This window comes from Macaca fascicularis, chromosome 13, assembly GCF_037993035.2.
Source record: "Macaca fascicularis isolate 582-1 chromosome 13, T2T-MFA8v1.1".
Lineage (NCBI taxonomy): Eukaryota > Metazoa > Chordata > Mammalia > Primates > Cercopithecidae > Macaca > Macaca fascicularis.
Window position 1 is genome coordinate 71,728,087 of NC_088387.1, and position 25,830 is coordinate 71,753,916.

The 25,830-nt window shown below is 34.9% G+C and overlaps 1 protein-coding gene across 31 annotated transcripts in view; it reads left to right on the top strand.

The window, feature by feature from the left end:
• Nucleotides 1-25,830, top strand: part of NRXN1 (neurexin 1) — a 1,134,169-nt gene that overhangs the window by 796,321 nt on the left and 312,018 nt on the right. For all 31 annotated transcript variants that reach the window (XM_045368569.2, XM_065527617.1, XM_065527623.1 and 28 more), the window contains one exon: nt 13,938-14,119. In XM_045368569.2, coding sequence (XP_045224504.1) covers nt 13,938-14,119 — 182 coding nt within the window. The remainder of the gene's footprint in view (nt 1-13,937; nt 14,120-25,830) is intronic.

Genomic DNA, 25,830 nt, shown 5'->3' on the forward strand with positions numbered 1-25,830 from the left:
ATCTCCTATGAAAATAATTTGGGAGTGTTTGGGAGACAAGTGAATTCTCCAGTCTGCTTGAAGTACAGGGTTGGTTTGTATATGAGATAGTCCAAGTTACCATAAATTCTTAATCTGGGAGACAGTCACTTAATCATTGAAGGTCCTTGAATAGAGAAACAACTAGCAATAATATTTCAAAAAATAAACTGATGTTAGTTTGTAAAATAGATTTAAATTAAGAGGTGAGAAGGTAGCAGGTCAGTAAAGCAAGTCAGTAAAGTATTTATTTAAAAACTTATTTATTTATTTATCTTTAATTTGATGAGAATGGTCACAAGAATGGAAATATGAAAGAGAAATTCAAGAAATGAAATCTGGGCCGGGCGCAGTGGCTCACGCCTGTAATCCCAGCACTTTGGGAGGTTGAGGAAGATGGATCACCTGAGGTCAGGAGTTTGAGACAAACCTGGCCAACATGGTGAAACCCCATCTCTACTAAAAATATAAAAGTTAGACAGCTATGGTTGTGCGTGTCTGTGATCCCAGCTACTTGGGAGGCTGAGGCAGGAGAATTGCTTGAACCCAGGAGGCAGAGGTTGCAGTGAGCTGAGATCACGCCGTTGCACTCCAGCCTTGACAACAGAGTGTGAGGCCATCTCAAAAAAAAAAAAAAAAAAGGAAAGAAATGACGTGTTTGGATGGGTCATGATAGTTGGGAAAACGCTGGATTTCATAGCTATGTCACACTTTTTTTTTATCATCACCAGGATCTAGCATGGTGCTTCATACATAGTAAATGCTTAATTAGTATTTATTGAGAATACAGATGTTTTAATTCTTAAATTATACTATTTTATTGCCTTTGTATTCTGTCTCCAGCAATATATTTCTGCTGTTGTCTCTGCATTGTTTTTTGTTGATTTGTTTGTTTGAGTGAAAATTCCCCACCATTAATTTGAGTTAGAGTTTTTTCCCTGCCACCTCTCTAAGCTATCTGGCTTTTAAACTTTCAAGAAACTTCTAAAAATGATCTATCACATGATTTTTTGTCTTGTTTTATTAGAAAAGATGTGAGTCCTTCCTCCATAATTACCACCATCCCCTGCCTTCTGAATGATCTTTTTCCTCATAACCACAATATTTCTTTTCTTTTTCTTTCTTTCTTTCTTTCTTTCTTTCTTTTTTTTTTTTTTTTTTTAAGACAGGGTCTCACATTGTTGCCCAGGGTGGAATACTGTGGTATGATCACAACTTACTGCAGCCTTAAATTCCTGGGCTCAAGTGATCCTCCAACTTCAGCCTCCCAAGTATCTAGGACTACAGACGTGTGCCACCACACCCAGCTAAAAAAAAAAGTTTGTAGAGACAGGATCTTGCTGTATTGCCCAGGCTAGTCTCAAACTCCTGGCTTCAAGGAATCCTTCTGCCTTGGCCTCCCAAAGTGCTGGGATTACAGGTGTGAGCCACTCTACCCAGCCCAAAATGTATGCCAATTTCTACATATACAAGTATTTGTTTACACTGGTTTCCCTCTTAGATTCCAAATTTATGGAAGGAATTAGCTCACACTAATGTGAAGAAGTTCTAATTACAAGACAGGAAAAATGTATTCTAACTTAAGACTATGTATCTGCATGGTTTTAAGACTGGAAAACATTTCATAAGAATTTCAATGATATTTACAATGACATATTCTGATAAAAGAATTAAATGAATGAATAAGTTATGTGTCTTATTGGGTGAACTGATCCCTGATTTGACTACTCTACTTAGGCAATTTCTATTTTGCGTTTTTTTTTTTGTTTGTTTGTTTTTTTTTTTGGTTTGGTTTTTTTTTTTTTTTTTTTTTGAGACGGAGTCTCGCTTTGTCGCCCAGGCTGGAGTGCAGTGGCCGGATCTCAGCTCACTGCAAGCTCCGCCTCCCGGGTTCCCGCCATTCTCCTGCCTCAGCCTCCCGAGTAGCTAGGACTACAGGCGCCCACCACCTCGCCCGGCTAGTTTTTTGTATTTTTCAGTAGAGACGGGGTTTCACCGTGTTAGTCAGGATGGTCTCGATCTCCTGACCTCGTGATCCGCCCGTCTCGGCCTCCCAAAGTGCTGGGATTACAGGCTTGAGCCACCGCGCCCGGCTTAACTTTGCGTTTTTAGAATATGTTCAGTTTAAAGACTTAATAGTGATTTATTTACAAAGAGCTTTGCATTAAGCAAATTTATTAGGCAGAACAAAAGTTAAATGTTTTCTGCCTACCTCTAAATGCTCTCCTGTTTTTATAGCCAAACAAAATCTCAAACTCTACTTCATTTCAAGAGCTAGATGTTTCTCAAGCTACCTCTCTTGCGTAGATTCCCATGGGCAAGCATCTTATTCAAGATTCTGAATTGTACACTATAGCTCGCACTCACAATCCCAACACTTCAGGAGGCCAAGGCAGAAAGATCTATTGAGGTCAGAAGTTTGAAACCAACCTAGGAAACATAGTGAGACCTTATCTCTAAGAAAATATTTAAAAATTTGCCAAGCCTGGTGGCCATGTGCCTGAAGCCCCAGCTACTCAGGAGGCTAAGATGGGAGGATTGTTTGAGCCCAGGTGTTTGAGACTGCAAATCAACTATGTTTGAGCCAGTGAACTCCAGCCTAGGTGACAGAGTGAGACTCTGTCTCACTTAAAAAAAAGAGAGAGAGAGAGAGGGATTCTAAATTGTTTTTCATGACAAATATATTTATCTTTAAAAATTATTTTGAAATTTTAGATTTACAAAAAAGTTATAAAAAATTAGAAGAGGCTTCTTGTGTCTTCAGTTAGCTCCCACAAATGTTAACATCTCATATAACCAGAGTACGATGATACAATGATTAAAACCAGGAAATTAAGATGTAGTATTATTAACTAAGAGTCAGAGCTTAATCAAACCTTGCCAATTGTCCCACTAATGCCCTCTTCTGTGGTCCACTATCAAAGCCAGGATCTTGCATTTCATCAAGTTGTCATATCTTCTTAGTTTTCTCTAATCTTGGACAGTTCTTCAGTCTTTCTCTGTTTCCTGCCCTCGACTTTTGATGAGTGCTGCCAGTTGTTTTCCAGAGTGTCCTTCAATTTGGGTTTGTTAGATACTTTTTTATGATTAAATTGAGACTATGCATTTTTGGAAAACTAAAACTGAGACTGAATTTTTGCCAAAAATAGCACAGAATGTTGCAGTGTCCTTCTCAGTGTGCCGTATTTGGAGAACCTGAATTTGATATGTCTCATTACTGGTGATGCTAGCTTTGATCACCTGGTTAAGGTGCTGTCTGCCAGAGTGTTAATAAATCATTAAAGCCTGAGGACTAGCAAGGTATATCCAGCTTTTCCCTGTAAAATATGCAGAATTTTGGGCTATGTTATTCAAGCCAACTGTGAGATCTGGTGCTCCTTTGCATGTGATCACCATTGCCAGGTTGAGGAGTCCCATGACTCTTCATAATACTTGTTTCTTACCCAGGTGTAACTAAGTCAACAATGATTTTTCTTATCAGGATAATTTAGGCAATCTGTGTCCTTATCTGAGATTGTCGTATTAGGTGAAATCATTCCGATTTCTTATATAGCTGCAGATACTCCATCTTGCTGATGGATGTAGGCTTGGGATGGATCACATAAATAAATCCTTGCTATACTTGTTTCAGAAGCTGGAGTCTTATGGTATTCATCATTGGATCAGTGCTCCTGACGTAGCTTGAGGAGTATATTAGGTCATTATTAATAATTAGTAAGTGAATAAAAGCACATAATTTTTGATAAGGATACCAAGAATTAAAGCAAGATCCCTTTCTTCAGGATGCGTACTTTTTAAAATGGAAATTTCAATAAAAGACAATTCTCATATATTATAATAGTTCAGAAATTAGAAATACATTCGTGGATGTTGAAAGGAGAGAATTAACCTTGGCTGGAATGAATGTGGGAAGCATGACAAAAGAAATCAAGGTGCAGCAGAGAAGCCTAAACCAGCAGAAGTAAAAGTGACTTTGAGAGGAGAATGTGTATTGCATTTGTGAATGCCTAGGTAATAAAGTTAGAGCTTAGTCTGAGATAATTTCTGAGTCAAAAACTAGTATTTCCTTTAGTTCCAGTCCAAAATAACTAGTAAATGGTTTTAATGAGAGCCTAGTCAGGTAAAGAATGACTTAAGTATAGCAGATAGGCAGGAAGAAGACAAATGAGTGGAACTAAGATCAGAAAATAAACAAAAGTTAAGGTTCTGGTTTTAGACTAAAATTATTACAAATTTTATTGTTCGCATGGTCCCTTCTATTTATATATGCAATGCAAATAATTCAAAATAAATACCTATTCTTTTGTATTAAGGGTTTAATTCCATTACTAGGGAGAAAAAGAAGTGCCACTGCCAAAAAGTCATAAAGCCTTTCTGGTGTAGAATAAAAGTGACTATGGTAATAATAAGGAAAATCTGTCTTCTGCGTCTTTGGTCCACAATTTAGAAGCTTCAGAATAAGCCAAAGGCCGGGATGGCTGCTTGGAGAGGATGGTTACAATAAAGCATTGCAGACACCTCACACCTTTTAAAGATTCAGGATAGACTCTAAAAATGTCAGAATGTGAGTGAATCATTTCTGTTAAGTGTCATAGAAACTTTCCCCAAATCAGACTAGGGAAGCATCATTAGAACAACTCTAAAATGATTGAAATGAGACCTTGATTTGTGAATTAAAATTTATTTTTCTAAATAAGAATTAGTCATTCGAGCTTAGCTTTTTGTTGTATAGAAAAAAAAAATCACTAAGAATAGAATTAAGTACAAGCCTGCACCCATCTGTTTGACATTGAGAAGACACTTGGTTTCTCTGTGCCTCAGCTTTGCTATTTGTAAGTGGAAAAGTTTACTCACTTTTCTCCAAGAGTATTTGAGCAGTAACTCTATGTCTATATCATTTTTTTTTAAGCTGGACATTTTTTAGACCATAATTTTAGTAAAGAAAATTGTCGACTCTTGAATCCTGATGAAAACCATTTTCACAATTAACCTTTGAAATAAGTAAGTTGAAGGACATGACTAGGCAACTACAACTTCTACCGACCAGCTAATAATTTTAAGATTTACTAGGAACATACACACTTAGGTTATGCTCTTCAAAATAAGATTTTTCTTAAAGTTCCTGATGATGTGATTCTTTTTCTTCCTATCCCTGCTGCCTATAGCTTTAATACAAATTGATTACTGAGTTACTTGCCATAGACTTTTTAATAAAGTTCGCCTACTGCTGGAGGGAGCCTAGTTTCAGAAGGGAAGACATAAGCATTTGATGTTCTTAGGATTATTGGTTGTGGAATTACTTTGCATTGTTTTATTTTTAACTCTAGATCACTTTGCTGTCTTTATGGAATTTTTTCTAATCTGATTGGCAAAAGGTCTATTACTTACTTGTTTTTCTACTCAGCCAGGTAACCTGGACCAAGAGCCTTTTAAGTGGTTCCTAGGACTTTGAGTTTGATCTCAAAACAAGTTTGTCTCACTGGGCAGCTCAAACTATTGAACTCAACTGTTCCTGGAGGGGATACTTCTAAATGACACATTTGCCGGGAAAATAATAAGTAGATTTTAAAAGAAAATACATTGCAAAGATACCACTAAGTGGACCACTTATTGCATACATTTTTAAAAATAATGTTCATTGGGTTGAACATTATTTCAAACTATTCAACTACTTACATGACTTTGACCTGAAAAAAAAAAAAATATATATATATATATACATACACACACACACACACACACATAGATTTTTCTTATCTTTTTTTCAGATAATTGTAAGGTCTTCATTAATCAGTGCTTTTAATATATCACCTTCTTAAAAGACAGTTTAAAAATACAAAACAGGCCGGGCGCGGTGGCTCAAGCCTGTAATCCCAGCACTTTGGGAGGCCGAGACGGGCGGATCACGAGGTCAGGAGATCGAGACCATCCTGGCTAACACGGTGAAACCCCGTCTCTACTAAAAAATACAAAAAACTAGCCGGGCGAGGTGGCGGGCGCCTGTGGTCCCAGCTACTCGGGAGGCTGAGGCAGGAGAATGGCGTAAACCCGGGAGGCGGAGCTTGCAGTGAGCTGAGATCTGGCCACTGCACTCCAGCCTGGGCGACAGAGCCAGACTCAGTCTCAAAAAAAAAAAAAAAAAATACAAAACAGTTGATGACATGGTTGAATACCATATATTTGTCAAATATTTGTCAAATACTCATATATTTGTCATTTCTTCATGGTTAGGGCATTCAAATGCTCTCTTCTAGCCATTTTGAAATTTACAATACAATAATATTAACCATAGTCACCCTACTGTGCAACAAAACACCACCATTTGTCTGGCATCTCACACAAACTGTTTTGCCCTGATATTTATTTACCTTTAATGCACAGATCCTATCTGCTGAAGAGAAAAGGCTGTTTTTGAATTTATATTCATGGCTCCTTTCACAGAGTTAGCACTTATCAGCAAACCAAGAGATAGGAAGGCTTAGAAATGTTTTCTATTTTAGTTAATGCCCTTATAATGTCAGAAAAAAGAGAGAATAACTGATTCAGATCAGCACAATCTCTATCAATCATTGATCATCGATTATGTAGAGTCATAGTTTTATACTACACCAATGAACGTCATTAACATCTCATTCTATGTGAATGGTGTCTATTTGATTTTCCAGTGTGCAGTCTTTGCTGCTATTGGTGGTGTTTCTGAATAAATGTCTAAGATATTGACAAGATAGGTGAGCCATGGATCTATTTACATTTTAAATAATTATTTCACTTATTAAAGTGGTGTACACTAGTTTTTAGAAGAATGAATACTTTATTTTCATGTAGCATACTCTTATTATAAACATCACACGTTTTTATTAGAGAAAAGTTTTGGGCCAATAGGTAGAGGCAAATACATTTTTTAATGAAGTGCATAATTACTATTGAAATTATATTTGAGAGAAATGATTCTTGACCTCGTAGGAATCACAATAACTTTTAGTTATTTCATTTTCTCAATTGCTTTATTTTGATTAAATTTTCTTGTTGAGTAAACACACACAATTGTTTTCTTAAATGGTATCTTAGCTGGGTTAGAGCCTAATCTCATATGGGCTGGCTCATTGAAGAGGAATACTCTTCTGCTTTCAGACTTCCCACGTCTACTGTGGATTCTAGCTGGTTCACCCTCCTTTGATCCCCTTAAAAATTTGGAAAACATTAATTGTTAACACCTAGTGAGTCCTCATGGATACTGAAGGTATGACAGTGTCTGATTTGCAAGAGTTCAAGTATCTTTTGGATTAACTTGAACCACATTTATGATTGGTGTTTGGTGGAATAGTGTGTGCACAGTGACCCTAGGCAGTATCACTTTCATAAAATTCCAATGAAAGAAAATAGTGTGCTCACAAGTTTGAGTCTCCCTGTCTTGCTCAGTTTTCATTCGACTTAATAAGTAGTCAACAACCTATTTTTTTAAATTTAATAATTTAATTTTATTTAATACAAAATTTAATAGTTAAAAAATGCTTTAGTCTAGAGTTTTGACAGAATATACAACTTGCTATATATGACAAACTTCCCATTGTTCTTTTTGGAAATTTATTTATTGTGTTTTGTTTTTGTTGACATGTTATAATTGTACACACTTATAGTGATGTTTTAATACATGTATATGTTGTATAAAAATTGAATCAGTATGTTTATCACTTTCATCATCTCATATATTTATCACTTCTTTGTAGGTAGAACATTCAAATCCTCTCTCCTAGCTATTTTGAAATTTACAATATAATAATATTAGCCATAGTCACCCTACTGTGCAACAAAACACCAGAACTGATTCTTCTTACCTAATTGTAACTTTTTATCTGTTGACCTATGTTGCTGTCTTGAATATCATCCTTAACTGTTTCCAAAAAGCTTTCGTTATTTGGGAATTATCTAAATTCTTCTGGACATTTTTTGTTTCAACCTGATTGAGAATATGGGACCTGTGTCTAAACCATTTCTGTGACATGCCATGTTTCTTGCCTTCTTTCATTTGTGAAGAACATACCCATTCTCTTTCTCAAATATGTATGATTAAAAATCTGTCTAATTCTCCAGTCTCTTTAGCTAGTTATAACACATTTGCCAATTCTGTTGTCTGCCCCTCCAACCAGAAGTCTTAATTTATGATATATAGTCCATATTTTCTTTTTCTTTTCCTAGCATCTTTGTCTTTGCACCCTTACATGCATATGTAACATTGAGGGCTGTGTCTTACTTCTCAATATTAGTAATTATAGTAATTAATTTTTAAATCTAGAAGTGGTTACATATTATAGGTAGAAACTCATTACTTGATTCCATTAATTTCTCCTAAGATAATGTTCACTTTTTCTGAATTTTGCATATGCCTATATGAAATTTTAGGAATTAAGAACCTGTAGTGTTCTGTTTCATGACATAATTCCTTATGATTCTACAAAGAACTTACAATAATTCAGAAAGAAAATAAAGTGTATTTACTTGTTATTGTTTTAGTGATTGTTAAGATTCTGTTTCATCAATTTAGAAATGTTGCCCTGATCTAAAACTCTTTTTGCATACAATGTGGTCTCAGTGCTTTTGCTTTTTATGAACTTTAAGCCAAAGAATTCCTCCATATAGATAGAAGTTGTCCAGAAAATTTCAAATTAACAAGAGCATCTGGAAAAGGTTGTAGGAAGAATAAAGGTTCCCCTTACTCATAAATGCTTTACTTTTAATATTCATCTGACTACCTGGATTTTACTGTAAACTTTCACTGAAGGAAGTGTTAGATCCCTATTACATTCATTAATAGAAACATAATTGCCTGAATGTTTCATGTTGGCTACAAGATGACATTTGAAGAATTATAGGCTTTCAAAATGTAACCTTTTATTCATATACTTATGTTATGAGTTAGAAGCTAATCTACTCCGAAGTTAATTATATTATTGTTCATGTAGCAAGGATCCAGAGCAACCAATAATTGAGCGTACCTGTACATGCTGATTGGTTTCCCTTTTCAGAAATGTTCAGTCTATGTAAGGGAAAATGTTAGCCTTTGCAGAATTGACGTGAGGCTGAAGTGGGCACATATAGGCAAGGGACAGTTGTCAAGAAAGAACAGGAGGGGAGAGAGCCCTATATATAAATAGCATGTTCAATAAGATCTAAAAATATTCCCTTATTATAACATCACAGGCAGTTTAAGCAAGAGATATGGGAGCCCATGTATATCTTTTACAAACATTTATTGGAGTGTAAAGTGTGTTGACATTGCTAAATTCGTGTCTGATAGAGCCAACTTTGTGAATGAATTTAGAGTGAGTAATAGAGGCTTGATGCACAGCTTAAATGTGGAGATGGCTGAAAACCACTTTAAATTTCAGTCATTCATACATTCAGTGATCTGATGGATGTCAAGGTTAATTTGCAGTAAATCCATTAGTAGACATGGTACTGATGTGGTAGTGTTTGCCATGTAGAAACATGCATAAATAATAAAGGTGACACATTCCTCTAAGTTCCTCTCTATATTGGAACTGTGATTAAGATGTAACTACCAATGCATATTTAACTCACTTATATAGTAAAATAAAACATGTTTCTTTAAAGATAAAATTTTTAAAAAGCTAGCTAGCAGGTTTTTTCTTTTCTTTTTTTTTTTTTTTTTTGTAAGTTTGGTCTTTATGTAATGGTCAGGTGATTTTTTTTTTGCATTATGCTATAAATCTTACTATGCTGGATGTTTTATGGTGATTAACTAATATTCTTTTTCTCATGAAAGCTCCCATGTGATACAATTTAATATCCCTTCCATTGTCAACTATTACCAAACATAAATAATAATATAATGAGTTTACATAAAAGTACTAATCCATGCTACGAAATATTGAAAAGATTAATAAAAATTAGAAGGTAGAAATGTCATTTTTGAAAGTCATTTGATTTGGACACAACTTTGAAATATGTCCAACTTTTTTAAAGGCTTTCATATTAAAATAAAACAATGTTACAGTGTTCATTATTTTATATTTTTACAACACACACACACAACTGCCCTCATACATGACACCTATTCTCTCTAAAATTTATTAGGCTTTTATCATATACCAGGAAATGGACTAAATGTTACTTTGTAATATCTCATTTAATTCTGATAGAGCTCTATAAGATAGTATTGCTATCACCATCTTTTTTCAAATAGGAATCCCATTAAAGAATAAATGGCTACCAAGTTCACGTAGCTAGCAAATGACACAGTTGGAATTTGAACCCAGATCTCTCTGAGTCTAGAGTTTACATTCTAATCTCTAAGCTATTCTGCTTCAGTAAGTACAACATGTCCTTGGTTCAGAAAGATGTGTGTTAAAGGAGGTAGATTTTGAAACTTTAAACAATCTAACTTACTATATTTGATTGTGAGAGTAATTTTCTAGCTCAATGAAAAGAGGGCTTTAAGAACATAGGAGATTTTGTAAAGTTTGATGCAAAGTTAATTTAAAAAAATAAAAAGCCAGAGTGCTTATAAAAGTATATAGAAGAGAGCTGAGGAAGGACTGGATATCTAATTTTCTTGCTTATAAAATTGTACTGATTAGTACAATACAATGCACTACCATGTATACAGAAGAAAAATTAAGAAAGACTGCTTTCTGGATATATCTGGTGGGAAAAAAAAAGGAAACTAGATATAATGACAATGTTTGACACACAGTAGTTGCAATTTTTTTTTTTTTTTTTTGCTTTGTTTTGGTGAAACCTAAAAAACTGTAAAGTCATTCTAAACAGGACAGGTTAGCTAATCTCTTTGTAGTCATCAAGTTTTACATTCACTGAAAAAGGTTAAAATCTGAGATGGAATCAAATCTTGAGTAATGGTATTTATATTGTGACACTTACTTACTGAGAATATAAACCTTCAAATTACTACCCACAAGTTCTGTAACTGAGCTGGAAACTTTTGTAGTTTCATAGGTTTGGGAAGTGCACCCCAACTAAATGTTAATCTACATATATTAAATGTTCTGTCATTTTACATTTACATGTTATTTTTCTCTTTTTAAAAGTATCGTGAGGTGAAAGGAAAGTATATGATAATGAAGAGCAAATGTCACTTTATGGATATAAGACATTAGAATATGAAAACAGTTGGCCTTGATAAATTCAGACTGACATCCAATTAACTTTTTCTTGACTGCCTGGTTATGATAACAGAAATATTTCTGTCATAAATATATATATATATACTGGAATAGGAGTGAGGATATGGGTTTTATACCAACTCTGCCAATTAATCAAGTTTGCAACTTTAGATCGCATGTTAATCCTTATGACTAAATTTCCTCAGATATAGCATGGAAGTAATGTCTGCCCTATGTTCCATACATAAGGAGATAAGAATTTTTTTAAATTGTGAATGTTATTTTTAAAGTTAAAAATTACTATGCAATGTTGTTTTATAATGCTTACCTCACACTTATAATTCTGAAACCATCAGAATTCTTAGATTTGTGTTGTTTTATATTGTTAAATAGGATCTCTAGTTTTGAATATTTTTCTTATTTCACATAATATATATAGTCATTAGAGAACAAAGTTAATTTAAAAACAGAAAATAAATTAATTATTAAGTATCAGCACTCAGAGGTAACCACTACATCCTCCTTTTAAAGCCGTCCCCACTTTTATATGTTCTTGTCCTATTTTTATCAACAATAGGCTTCACTAGAAAAGTTAATACTTAATCATTTGCAAAAGTTACCAGGCAGAAAAATATTTCTCAAATAGTACTTGCCTATAAAGATGGTGATGAACAAGCTTCTGATGCTGTAGAACATAAGTGACTCAGGAAAGCCCAAGCATTTCTGATATATACTCTGTATATTCGGAATTTTCTTTGTGCACTGACTGGTGCCTTTGAAATATGGTTTACCTTTTCTCACTTGAAAGAGATAAACTATTTTCATGCATTGGTATCCACAAAAATTAATAGAGAAGGACACAGCCTCTATACCTTTGCATTTTAACAGTATTCTTGTTTATCACTTTTGCATTCAATTTTCTCCTAACATGTTTTGTGGAAGAGGTCTATATACCAAGGCCTATTTAAGCATCAGCTACACTATGCATATTGCAGAGGTCTTTGGAGTTTCTCAAAGGCCTATGGAAATGTCTGTAACTGAAAACAAAGAAGAGTTGCCTCCAAAAATGGCCACAAAATCAATATTGTCAGCTGTTTAATTGAATGTACACAAATGTGATAGTAGGTCATCTCCATTTAACTGATAAACTTGGTAATCATAGCAATTCAATGTATAGGTATCTTGAAAACATACTGCTGTACACACAACTTTTACACATAAATGTTACTCTTGGTACCAGATATTTTTCTATAAATACAAGATGTTTAATATTCTCTCTTATTATATATGATCATGTATATATGATCAAGTCATATATGATCTACTGTCTGCAAGTTGGAGAACCAGAAAAACTATGGGTGTAGATCATAGGACTGAGAACTGGAGAAACAATGATGTAGATTTCAGTCCAGGTTTGAAGGCATGAGAACAAGAAGCTGCAAAGGCAGGGAAAGAACAATGTTCCATTTTAAGCAGTCAGGAGAAGAAAGAGATAAAATCCATTCTTTTTTCACCTTTTGGTTCTATCCAGGCCCTCAAAAGAATAGAAACAAAATGGATGGCCATTGAATGATGCATTGAGGTAAGACTTTAGTGCATCAAATGCTCTATTAGTCCGTTTTCACACTGCTATAAAGAACTTCCCTGAGACTGGGTAATTGATAAAGAAAAGAGGTTTAATTGACTCATAGTTCTGCAAGGCTGAGGAGGCCTCAGGAAACTTACAATCATGGTAGAAGGGGAAGCAGGCGCCTTTGTCACAAGGCAGCAGGAGAGACAGAAGTGTGTGTAGGAGGAAATGTCAAGGAATTATGAAACCATCAGATCTTGTTAGAACTCACTATCATGAGAACAGCATGGGCAAAGCCGCTCCATGATCCCATCACCTTCCACCAGGCCCCGCCCTCAACACATGAGGATCTGAAATTATCTCAATTTCAGACGTGATTTGAATGGGGACACAGAGCCAAACTATATCAAATGCTGAATAAATTGTTTGAAAACAACTCTTTTCAATTAAGCTGGATAATTTACTGACAGGACCACCATAAGGTAAAACTTGAACACTCACAGAATGAGTCCGTGACATGATTCTCAGTGCTATAAGGCTTGTATTCACCTTGGGGTGGCAGAGGATGAGGGTCTTTTTATGATTCTGAATAGTTTGACAGCTACTAGATGTTGCTTGTTAAGTAAAACTTGACTTTTAGGGATGAGATCTATTAGCTGTATTTTCTTGACATGGCTACTGGGGCTTGTGGCTGTTCATCCATTAGTTATCTGTCACATGTAAGTAGATCCTTTTTCCATAAAAGTTATATTCCTAGCACATTTGTTGCGACTTTCTCCACGGTGCTGTATGACCCTGTCACATCTGCATGCAGCTCCTGTTTCAATACCAAGTTGATATATGTTGCTGTTGCTTTTTGGAAGCATCCAGTCAATGTTTTCTATGAAACTATTTCTTAAAAACTGGCAGGAAGAAATAAAGCCTCATTCCATTCCATTCTTGTGCAACTCCATGGGAAACACAGTAACCTACTATTTGTTCTGAGACACCTGCTGGTAAATTTAATCAGTGTATTAAAAACTGAGCTACCTCTCTATTTCTTTTAAAACAACTCAGTCCACTTTCCTGAGCACATTTGATTGAAATCTGTAATTTGCTTTGCCATAGTTTTGTGTGTAGAGTTGATACTGTACTATCAATATAACATGCCTTGCTAATGTGCAGATTTGATGTATTTGGACTAATTGGTTTTGGTTTTTGTTTTCCAGCTGGGACAACGTATATCTTTAGCAAAGGTGGTGGACAAATCACGTATAAGTGGCCTCCTAATGACCGACCCAGTACACGAGCAGACAGACTGGCCATAGGGTTTAGCACTGTTCAGAAAGAAGCAGTATTGGTGCGAGTGGACAGTTCTTCAGGCTTGGGTGACTACCTAGAACTGCATATAGTAAGTACTTTTTGGATAAGATTCAGCTTTTACTTTTTACTGTTAACTTTTTGTAAAGAATTTATAATTTTGCCTCTTGGACGCTTCCTTCCCCCAGAAACCAGTACTTTGTTATAGGAAATATGAATACAATCTAGAGGAAATAAGACCACATACCTATTGCTGTTGTTAATCACGTTCTTTGCAATGTAAACTTTTTTTTGGAGTGTGAATTCCTGTTAATTCTGTGTTCAAAATAATTTTTAAAAAATTTTTGGAGTGATTTTAGTGTCTTTAGGCAGACTTGCCAAATGAATAAAATAAGTTATTGCCCAGGAGGAGATACCATACCATCTGGCTGGAAGCAGGAGGTTGTAATACTGGTGACATGCAAAGATCTGGATTCTGTCTTTATTTCTTTGCTCACTAGAGAAAGTACTTATCTGAAGCTACATGAAATAAAAGGAAGGAAAGGATACTTTAAGGTATTTGGGGATGTGAAAGAACATGGCAAAAAGATTGTTTCTGTGCCATTTTGTACTTATTTTGATACATAAGTGTCAGGAAAATATATTTTGATTCATAATTACCAACTTACATGCTGGGCCCATTCTCTTTTCTCTAAGTTGTAAGCTTCCCACAGTAATTTACTCAGCGTATAATAGATGGCAAAGAGTAGTCATGAATGAAAAGCTTCAGTTTCCTTTGAAAGTTGCCATAATTAACTTTAGGGTTCAGGGACCTCTCTTCTTTCTCTGCATTTTAAAAATTATTAATGAGTATGGTTGAAACTCTTTAAATCTTCATTTTCTCACATTATTTGTAAAGAAGCACAGTGTCTTTTATTGTTAAGAGGTATTAATATTTTATTGATATTTCCAAAAAATCATAGTGTGTCACACATTCAAAAACTTTTCTAAAGGATTCTTATTATCATAGTTCTTGGTCTAAAATGTATCTTTTAGAAGATTTCAGAAGAAGCATGTAAGTCTCCCCATCCTCTTTTTTATCCTTGAGATTCAGTTTATTTCCCATGCATTAAGCAACCATGGAAGTTTGTTGTATTTTGTTTTGTCTATCCCTATAAGTTCTCCTTCTATCAGTACTCATGCTCCAAAGGACATTTGACTAGGTCATCATGTTCTTTCCTGTTAGAATGTGGCCATTGGGTACGAGTTCTAAAATAATTAAGAAAAACATGAAACACCAAAGTACATTAGCACAAACTTTTACAAGTTTTTCATTCTCTGTTTTTATTAAACTGTTTTCTTAATCTTAATTTTGTCTTAGAATTCTGGAATTTCCAATAAGCTGTGTAGGAGTTTACACTGACCACAAGGGCTGAATTCATTAGTAATCTTGAAAAACACAACAAAACCCCTCAGCATAGCCATTATTGGACCATAGTAAAATTTCAATTTAAAATGTAGTTGTCAAAAGGGGAACCCTGGAAAGGTAATTTCAGGTGCCTTTTAGCAAATTTGTAACAATCAAAATTAAGAGCATCTGGATTTTTATGGCATCATAAATAAATGATCAGTTAAGATACATTTCACTAGTGCAGTAAGGAATCTTACTGCTTAGAGCAATCTCAACTTTCAAAATGTATGTGCTCAGTTCTGATGTAAGAGCTTTGCTACTTCAAAAAATAAATAAATAAAAATGAAAACAAGAGTCTTTTCCTTCTAAAAGAAATTACTTATTGATCCATAACCAATTACACGTTTACTCTGAGAAAAGGTTCTACAATGATCACTCTCAAGTCACAAGGGGCTATGTTATTGAATTAGTCAAACCACTGTTGTTTATTTTATGGTCAAAAAGTTTTAGACTACAAAAATAGGTATTTCTTTCTAGTGCTGGTCAAATGTGGTCTCAGGGTCCTATCATAAGTAAATAATTGACTTTCTCAGCATCCATTCTAGCACAATAACCTCCATATCTCCTTTACCAGCCATGGATTTCTGATAGCTGCACTGTGAAGGCCTTCTTCTTTCTGAATCTCCTCTCTTGGTCTTGCCTGGTCATTCTCTTTGGATTCAGTGCATGTCTCTACACACCCTTTCTCTTGGACTTGGTATCTTCAAAATCTCCCTTGCTGGTAAACCATGTCCTCCTGGGCTTCCCAAATACTGTTGTGTGTCAGCCCTACCCACTCCTTATCAACTAATGGGACTCAGTCTTATTTCAAATCTGGTCAAGTAAAATTTTGTTTCTCCCATTGCCTAGAAGAGGTGATTAGACATTAGAGACTCAACAAATCTTTTATGTAGAGATAAGTCACTTATTTCCATGTTGTTGTTGTTGTTGTTGAGATGAAGTTTCGCTCTTGTTGCCCAAGCTGGAGTGCAATGGCACAATCTCAGCTCACTGCAACCTCCGCCTCCCGGGTTCAAGCTATTCTCTTGCCTCAGCCTCCGGAATATCTGAGATTACAGGTGCCCACCACCATGCCCAGCTAATTTTTGTATATGTAGTAGAGACGGGGTTTCACCATGTTGACCAGGCTAGTCTTGAACTTCTGACCTTAGGTGATCCACCTGCCTCTGCCTCCCAAAGTGCTGGGATTACAGGCATGAGCCACCGTGCCTGGCCTTTTTCTATGTTTTAAACATATAATCAAAATTAACACAAGACCAGTGGTTTTCTTTTTACTACCTAAGTTTACCTGCAGCTCTTTCCCAAAATGTTGGGTGCATGGAATAATAAAAGAAAGAGGAATTAGAAATTAAAAGAAAAAAGGAAAACCAGACAGGAAGGCAAGAAGGAAGGAAGGAAAGAAAGAAGAAAGTACGAAATAAAGGGAGGGAAGAAAGGAACAAAGAAAGTGCAAAGGGACACAAGATAATGCCTGTGGGTGATAGAAACAGAACTGTTCTTAATATGTAGATTTGAGAATATTCAAAGGCTGTTTTATCAAATTATTTAGGTACCTTTGAGTCCATTTTGTTTTTCCCAAATAAATTGTTCTACTTCTTTCATGATTGAAATTTAAAAGGAAAAATAAGATTTATAAATTTTAGATTATTGCTGTGTGATTTAGGTTTGTGAATATAACTGACTTAGAAGTAAACCTAATTGGTGCTATACTATCGATGATACATTTTTATCTGTAAAAGTTAGACCTAGTCATTATCCCTTAAACTGCAAGGAAAATTTGTGTGTAAGCCTTCAAAGTCAGCGAAGTATAAACTATATACTGATCAGATTAAAAAGTCTTATTTTCATCCTTATTTGATAGAGTGAGCCAATAAATTAGAAAGTTGGTTGCATTCATTAAGATGTGCTCCATCATTGCTGAAATATATAATGCTATTTCAATTAGATAATTTTAAAAATCTGATTGGCATATAATTTTAATGAAGATTTGAATATTTGACATGGTTTATCATCCAATTTTTCAGAATAAAAATGTTGGATTTTAAAAAAGTTTGATTAACTGTACTCTTAAAAACATAACAACTTGGAATAAAATGGTTTTTTAATTAGGTGGCCCAGTTTGACAGATGAGTTTTTTTGTCATATTAATATTAATGCTACCACTGTTAACCTCAAAGTCATATAATATTACTATTGAAATTTTTAAGGTTTTATGAAGGGGTGAGGGGAAGATAAGACATGAAGTGAAGAGCAATTAATTAGTATAGTACCTAGAATAATAGTGCTCAATAAATATTTTCTGAAAGACTTAATAGCTTTAATGAATTATACATTGAAAATACTGTGGCTTAGGATGAGTGTAGATCTTCAATTATTTAACAGGTCAAGTAAAGTGACAGACATTTTAATTTCTATATAACTCTGAGAAAGTCCTCCAGCTTCCTGATTACAATACAGAAAAATTATAGAACTTGATATAAGCAGCCGTATTATTGAGAAGCTTCAAATCTTAAAGGATGTTTTCAGACATCTTCAACTAAGAATTGATTATGGAGATTGGTGGTTTAAAGAAAGTCTATGGTGAAATTTTAGTTGGATGAATGATTATTTTTTGTTAATAGTTGCCTTATTTATTGTAGTTCACTTTTATCATGAATTATTCTCTAGTTATTTTATATTTGTCCATTATTTACAAATAGAAATAAATTTTCTGATGGCAGAGAACATGATTTATAATAATGGTGATGATTAATAAGAAAAATAGCTGGGCATAGTGGCTCACGCCTGTAATCCCAGCACTTTGGGAGACTGAGGCTGGCGGATCACAAGGTCAAGAGGTGGAGACCATCCTGGCCAATATGATGAAACCCCATCTCTACCAAAACTACAAAAATTAGCTGGGCATGGTGGTGCACGCCTGTATTCCCAGCTACTTGGGAGGCTGGGGCAGGAGAATCGCTTCAACCCGGGAGGTGGAGGTTGCAGTAAGCCAAGATCATGCCACTGCACTCCAGCCTGGCGACAGAGCAATACTCTGTCTCAAAACAAAAAACAAAAAACAAAAACAAAAACAAAAAAAAAAGAAATGAGAAAGAGAAAAGAAAAGGAAAATAATACAGGAATGTAACTTTTCATCTTTTACTTCAGTACATGCTAGAAGCCTCTCCAGAAATATTTATTTAGCACCTAATATGACCCAGGCCTATGTTAGGTTCTGTGGATGCAAAAATAAATGAGCTGGCTGTTTAGTAACTACCTCAGTAAATATTTGTTGGATGAATGAATGAACAAGCCAGCTGAGTTCCAGTTAACTTAGATGATTTATAGCAAACATTTTGTTGCCAAGTGACTGGTATTTCTTGGTATTTTTCTGTCTTGCTATTTTTTCATCTCTTTTCCTTACAGTTTTAACTTTCTTATTTGTATAGTATTTGTATGGGCAGTTAACAAATAATAGATTATTAAGATAAAGAATATAAAGAAATAACTTGCAAACTGTGAAGTGTTACACAAGACATGTTTAAGTTACTGATGTGTCGAGGATTATTTAACTGATAATGGCTTAAATAATTTCTTAGAAGCAATAAGCAAAAATTGAGCTCAAGTTTTTATATTTTATGAGATATATCTAGAAATTTTACCAATGTTGTCACTTCTAGAGAAACCCCTTCATATATCAGTTTAGTGATGTCAATTGGAAATTATTTAATGCCTCTCTGACAGAAGAAAGTTACTATAAATGTGGATGCATTCTCTACCACAAATATTAACATGTGTATTGGTTCTGACCAGAGGAAATGTCATTGAGGGTGAAGGAGAGGATGAGTGAAGAGTGTTTTTTGAAATCCTTTCATCTTGGGAGCATAAAAGAGCATTGCAAATTTGATGAGTGAGTTGTTGCACATATTTGCCTTAAGTGTTGCTTCTTTGTACTTTGCTGGGCCGGAAGCCTTATTTTGAAACCAAGCTCTTAATTGATTTTGATTTGGAAATATGCCTTTTGATCATTGGTTTTAGTGTAGACTAGAAACAGTGTATTTATAGTAAATATTACATGTCTCAAAATAACACCAATATTGGTGACGTGTCAAGTCTTTCTCATCTTTCTCTGCTTCTCTCTATTATACATTATTTATCTTACTGGTCTATTAAGAATTGATTCAGAAATGTGTTTTTAAGTCAATAATTATATGTAGATGCACACTTATATCAACAAGGTAAACCTAATTATTTCCCCTCAGGCTTTTCTTGAATTGAAATTATGTTCCATCTGAAATGCTGTTTCTAACTAACAGATTCACTGATTTTATAGAAGTTTCACTTTGCCATATAGTATTCAGATTCAATTCTGTAAATTGTATGGAGTATATCTATTGCTTGGTTTTGCTTTCCTTTTTTTTTTTACATTCATTTTTTACATTCTTTTATTTGTTTTTTCTATTTACATTCATTTATTTGTTTTTTCTATTCCTATATCATGAGATAGCTTTCCTAATTCTTATATGAATTATAGAACATGTGGCTTATTTGACTAGAATTTCCAAAGATGGATTAAACGATGCCTTTTCACCATGTGTTGTAAAATTACTGTCCAAACTTCTGAGGTATAAAAGTCATTTTTGGGGAAAATGTGAGAAATGATGGTCACGTTTCTATTGACTTAAGTGCTAAATAGTTTATTATGTGTGGCGTAGGAGAGGCAAATGAATCAATACAGATTCCTGCCTTCATCCATTTTCCTTGAAAGTTAATTCAATTTCTCAACTTCTAATTACTGATCATCATCTTTAGTGTGTCATTTAGTCTCTATGTTTTTTGGTTTCTAGAATTCTAGAGTTATTTCTTCATCTGTAATTCTATTGCTGTGAAATTTAAGAAATGAGAACAAAACAGCTATTTCTAGCCTCTTCTCAGTTCACATACTCACCACTTAGAGGCTTGTACTGCTGCCTCACCTTCTCAGCTATCCTTCTGTCTCCATTCTGAGTACTTTTCTATCCATTTTATATACTTATGGCAGGTTAATTTGCTAATCTGGTTCTTTGATCGTATTATTCCTTTGTTAAAACACATTGATGCCTCTACAATTATATATAGGTAAAGGCAAATTCTGTACCTAAAATTTAATGTCCTCAGCATTTTAATCTCTTTCCCTTTTCATGTCCATTTTTCACATTTTTCTACTTATCTTTCAACTCCAGTGAAACGTATTAACTTTTTTGAAAAATGAGCTTCTTGTCATCTCTCTATTTCTAATTCCTGTTCAAAAGAGTTCTTCCCATTCTCTCTCACTATATAGATTCGACTCAGTCATTGAACAGTTTGTTTTTTTTTCAAATCATGAGTGTTTTCAGGGTTGGTCGTGGATCTTTTCACCTCCTAAGCTAGCAGAAAGAAATTAGGTCTCGGGAATCTATTTGGAAGAGTTGCAGAAACAATTCCTAGGGCATTACCTAGCTGGAGAAAATCATGTCCATTGATTCTGCTCCATCCTGTGATCACTACTCCTTTGGACTCACTGCTTTGTGGTGGCTATTTTACAGAATGGCTTCAAATCTATTCTAAGTTAGCCAGTGATGAGCGGCTTTAGCAAACCTTGTTTCTGATGCCAGGCTGTCAAAACAAGGAACTTCTTGTTGAATTCTTTCTGACTACTGACTATACCTCAATTTCTTCTATAGCTACTAACTATTTTTCAAGAGCATACCTTCAAGAAACATTTTAGGCAAAATAAACACATTATTATTGATCACCTATAATGCAATTTATAATGTATGTGATTAGTTGCTGTGTAACCAATTTCTCCATAATTTAGAAGCCTAAAAGAGCAAACATTTATAATCTTATACCAGCTTAGGAATCCAGGAGCATCTTAGTTAGGTTATTATGAAATTTTCAAGAGAAGTAATGGTTAAGAACTCCTGTACTTAGAACATATCCAATATGTTCACTCTTATGATCCAGACAGAGTCTATGTGTCTCAGGAAGAAATGATGAGCAGCAATTTAAACTATATGCAAGCACGTTATTAAGGAGGCTTTGCACAACTCTAAACACAGTATAGATTGATGAAAGAAAAAATGAAACAAAGACATTGTTGAGGGTTAAGAACTAGTTTGGGGAATACATACTGAATATGGGTCATTTGCACAATTATCAGGAAAATTGCTTTTATTACACACAAAAAAAAACCCACTGTAAGCCATAAGCAAAATGCATGGCAGTAGTGGTTAAAAAATAGAAACAGCATGGCAAATATGTCAGCCAAACACCAGAAAACAAGATGATGGTAATTCTATGGCATTAGAATCCTATTAATGCTGATGCTGGCCCACTCTAGACATGAACAAGTTTATTTAAACAATGGAAGGAAATAATCTAGGTGCATAGATAGGGGGTACTCAAGTTAATAGTAGACATAAATAATCCAAATTATAAATTAGAATCAGAGGACTAGACATAACTTTTATGGGGTCTGAGAAAATTCTTTTGATGAAAACAATATGTGATGTCTCTAGGAGTTACTCTAGGAGATGGTGTGCTAGACTAGAACTAGGGATTATTATATCGACAACACAGAGGAGGCTTCTCCCCTCATCAGAACAAACTGGATAACTGTCTAACCTTTTTGCCAATAAAGCATAGCCCTGAATGGGGGACGCTCAACTGCCCTGGAAGATCACACTGTAACTAGGCTTCTAAGGAAATGCTTTAATGGTGGCCTCTTCCTGTGAGGAAAAAGTACTTTCTCCTAGAATTTTATCTCTTAAATCCTTCCTGCCCAATAAAGAATGGAAATTCATGATTAACAGACAATAAAAAAGTTTGGTGAAAGATCAAACTTAATTGATTAGTAAGACTTTTGGCCTTACTGAAAAAGGCTATCTTCATATACTTAAAATTTTACTCTGACTTTTAGCTATCAAATAAGTGCCGACTGCTCACTCCCAAAGACACATCTCCATCCCAGGCTTCTCTCACTACCATACTGATATTTCCACCTGCTTACTCAGCATCTCTACCTGAGTGTCTCATAGGCATCTGAAACTTAACCACATTAACAACTGAACTCATCATCTCCTAACCATACCCTCATCTACACAATCACGGCTAAATCCTTGACGTCTTTTACTCTGTGCTTGCCTTTACAATCCAGTCAGTTTGTCATCAAATTGCTAACATGTCTCTCAACCTATACCAGCCAACAGAAATATATGAGCCATGTTTGTAATTTAAAATTTTCTACTCATATAAAAGGAAAAAAAGATGAAATTAATTTTACTAAATGCAATTAACTTTGAGAATATATTTTAACTCAATATGCACTGAATATTATTTTAATATATAAATGATATAAATTATTAATATATTTTCTATTATCTTTTCATAATAAGCTTTTGAAATCTAATGTGTGTTTTACACTTAACAACACCTCTCATTTCAGAATCTAAATTTTCCATCAGAAGCATTTTATATTTTATTATATCTACAGTTGTGAAAGTAGATTCACACACTCAAGTTATTTTAAACATACTTAAAAGTTTGAGTATCTTTAAAACTTACATCAAACTTGATTAAAATTAAATACATTTTAAAATTCATTTCCTTGATCACATTAGCCATATTTCAAATGCTCAGCATATGGCTACTGGCTTGTCTATTGAACAGCAATTTTAGAACGTATCTACTTGCTTTTTATTCCACTATTATTGCCTTAGTTTAATGACCTCTTCTTGAACTGTTGCAATAGCCTTCTAACTAATCTCTCTGCCTCCAGCATCTTCCCTTTCTAATCCATCCTCTGCACTGCTACCAGAATGATTGTTATAAAATAAAATTGTGGTGTTTCAACCTCTGACTTCAAATGTTTAGTTACGGTGGCTCTCAACCTCTTTTAGTTCAAGACTTACCTGGCTGATAATATTCACCCACTTTCAGCAGTAATTTTGCTCACTTATGGGCTGCTCATTAGTGGGGGAAAAAAAAAGCACAAATCCTGGTACTCTATCAGTCCTTTCACCCATTTTTTCCCACGGCTCTGTAAGGGTGTGTTTCACCTCTCACCTGGTAGCAAGGCTGGTCAGAAATGGGCATGGGCTCCCTGTTCAGGCTGTCAATTTGAAGCGGGTTCATAGCATTCTTCAAGCATTTTTCCCAATGCTTATTTAATAGCATATGAAGAGAAACTAATTTTTATTTATTAAAATTTAGATACAGACACTTAGTAATTTACTTCTCCAGGACAATGCGAAGTCATATATCTGGAAAAAACTGGCAAAATGACAACAACAACAACAACAAAAAACTTCCTTTTTTTTTTTTTTTTTTGCAGTGTTTGTGCACTCTTCCATTTTTTGTTGGCAATTTTATGAATCAGACAGAATTTGGAATTAGGTTAAAGTATTTAAACTTTGATGGCAAATGCTCATCCATACTGAACAGCATGATGCCGAACAGCAAGTGTTATGAAAGCAGGGAATTTTATCTATTTCGTGCACTTTAGTATTCCTAGAACCCAGCATGAGCCTAGAATTTAACAAGTGAGCAATCAGTATTTGTTGAAATAATCTTTGGATTCTAGATGTTCTACCAACTTAAACTGTCTATGTGTATTGTGAAAATGTTCAATGGCAGTAGGTTGGTGCTGCTCAGGGTAATATCAGAAGCCAGTTTATATTAAATGTGTTTTGGGTGGGTTAGAGGTACACATATGAGCTAACAATCAGCATGTTTCCAATTTATGTGTTACCTGTTTATAGATTGGTATCTTGAAGCAAGAGTCTAGTTCTGATAGTGAACCGGTGACCTACTGCAAATACTTCAAAGGCCAGCTTCCTTAGCTGGACCTCTAATGTATGCACAATCTAGGCTTATTTTCCAGCCTCATCTTCAGCTATCCACACTCTACCTCACACACATTCACTCTTTAATACATGTTCTTAATAAAACTTCCTCCTCCTCCTCCTCCTCCTCCTTCTTTCTCTTCTACCTCCTTTTCTTCTTCTAAGTGCTAAGCACTTTTCAAGGCACTAGAAATACAGAGTCAGATGTGGCATGGCTTCTGACCTCAACTACCATATAATTTACTACATAATCTTTATTCTACTGGCACATTAGCCGCAGAAAATAGACTGATATTTCAAATCCTCACAGTGTAAAGCACACTTAAAGGTTTTTAAACTATGAAGCAGTGTACAAGCGTGGCTTTTATAAAAGCAACCAACAATCTCACAACTGTTCTAAGTTTACATATGTAAGTCCATCTAATATGCATTAAAACTTCAAAAGAAAAAAATATACTCATGAAGTTAATGAAGAAATGAAGGTCACACAGCTAGTGAGCTGCAAAACCAGTACTGAACTGAGTCAGTCTGACCCCCAAATCCCTGGGCTTAACCACTGTGCCTTCTGTGATGCAGGTGAGAGTTCAGGAGACAGTCCCTCATCAGGCTGAACCGGATAATTCTGCCTTTTTGTCTGTGTAATGAAGTTTTATGAAGTTAAACAACCCTACCCTTTAGTATGCCACATATTGCGTAAATTATGGAGCAGTTCAGATATCTGTTACATAAACCGTTTTCTCTAGTTAAATAAATACAGGAAGTTATCTGACTGGCCAGTTACCCCAAAGATTTTGTGGTTAGCTAGCTAGTGTTTGCAACTAGTTTGATTTGTAAGTTTGAGGCATAAATAATTTTAAAGGCCGAGAAACACAGTTTTAAAAAATGTACCAATAATGAGAGTCAGGAAAAAGAGACCTCCAGAGTGCCTCTGTTCATATCTGTTCCTTTCTTTGAAGTACTCCTGCTTCCTCTTATTCCTACCTGTCCTTCTCTTTTTCCTAGTCTGGTGCTTTTTTATTCATCTTTGAGGCCTGGATTATATATTTTATATATTTGTGAAACCTTCCTTTGTCCCCTAGGGCAAGACTAATTATGCCCTTCTTGGTACTATTGTAGTACTTTGTTCTTAATCCTATTGTGTTACTTACTGTAGTTGTAACTATGTCTTTATATGTCCTTAGAGCCCATTAAATTGTAAACTCTTCAAGGTCACTGAAAGGTATAATACTATGTATCTTTACGTGTCTGTATTTTCAGACTCTAGCATGGTGCTCACTAGATGCATGGCAATGGTTTACAGAGGAAGGAATGCACACCTGAGTGAATGGAGAAATAAGTGAACTCCTGCTGCTTTACTTTTAGCTGTGGCCTCTCTTTCCCTCCTGCTGGTAGTTTTCCATTGTCATGCAGGCGCTCACTCCAGAACTGCTCTCCTTGGAGCTTAGTATGAAGTACAGTCCCAAAGGATAATGGTGAAAGCATGTGATGTTCTACTGGGACTTCCCATTT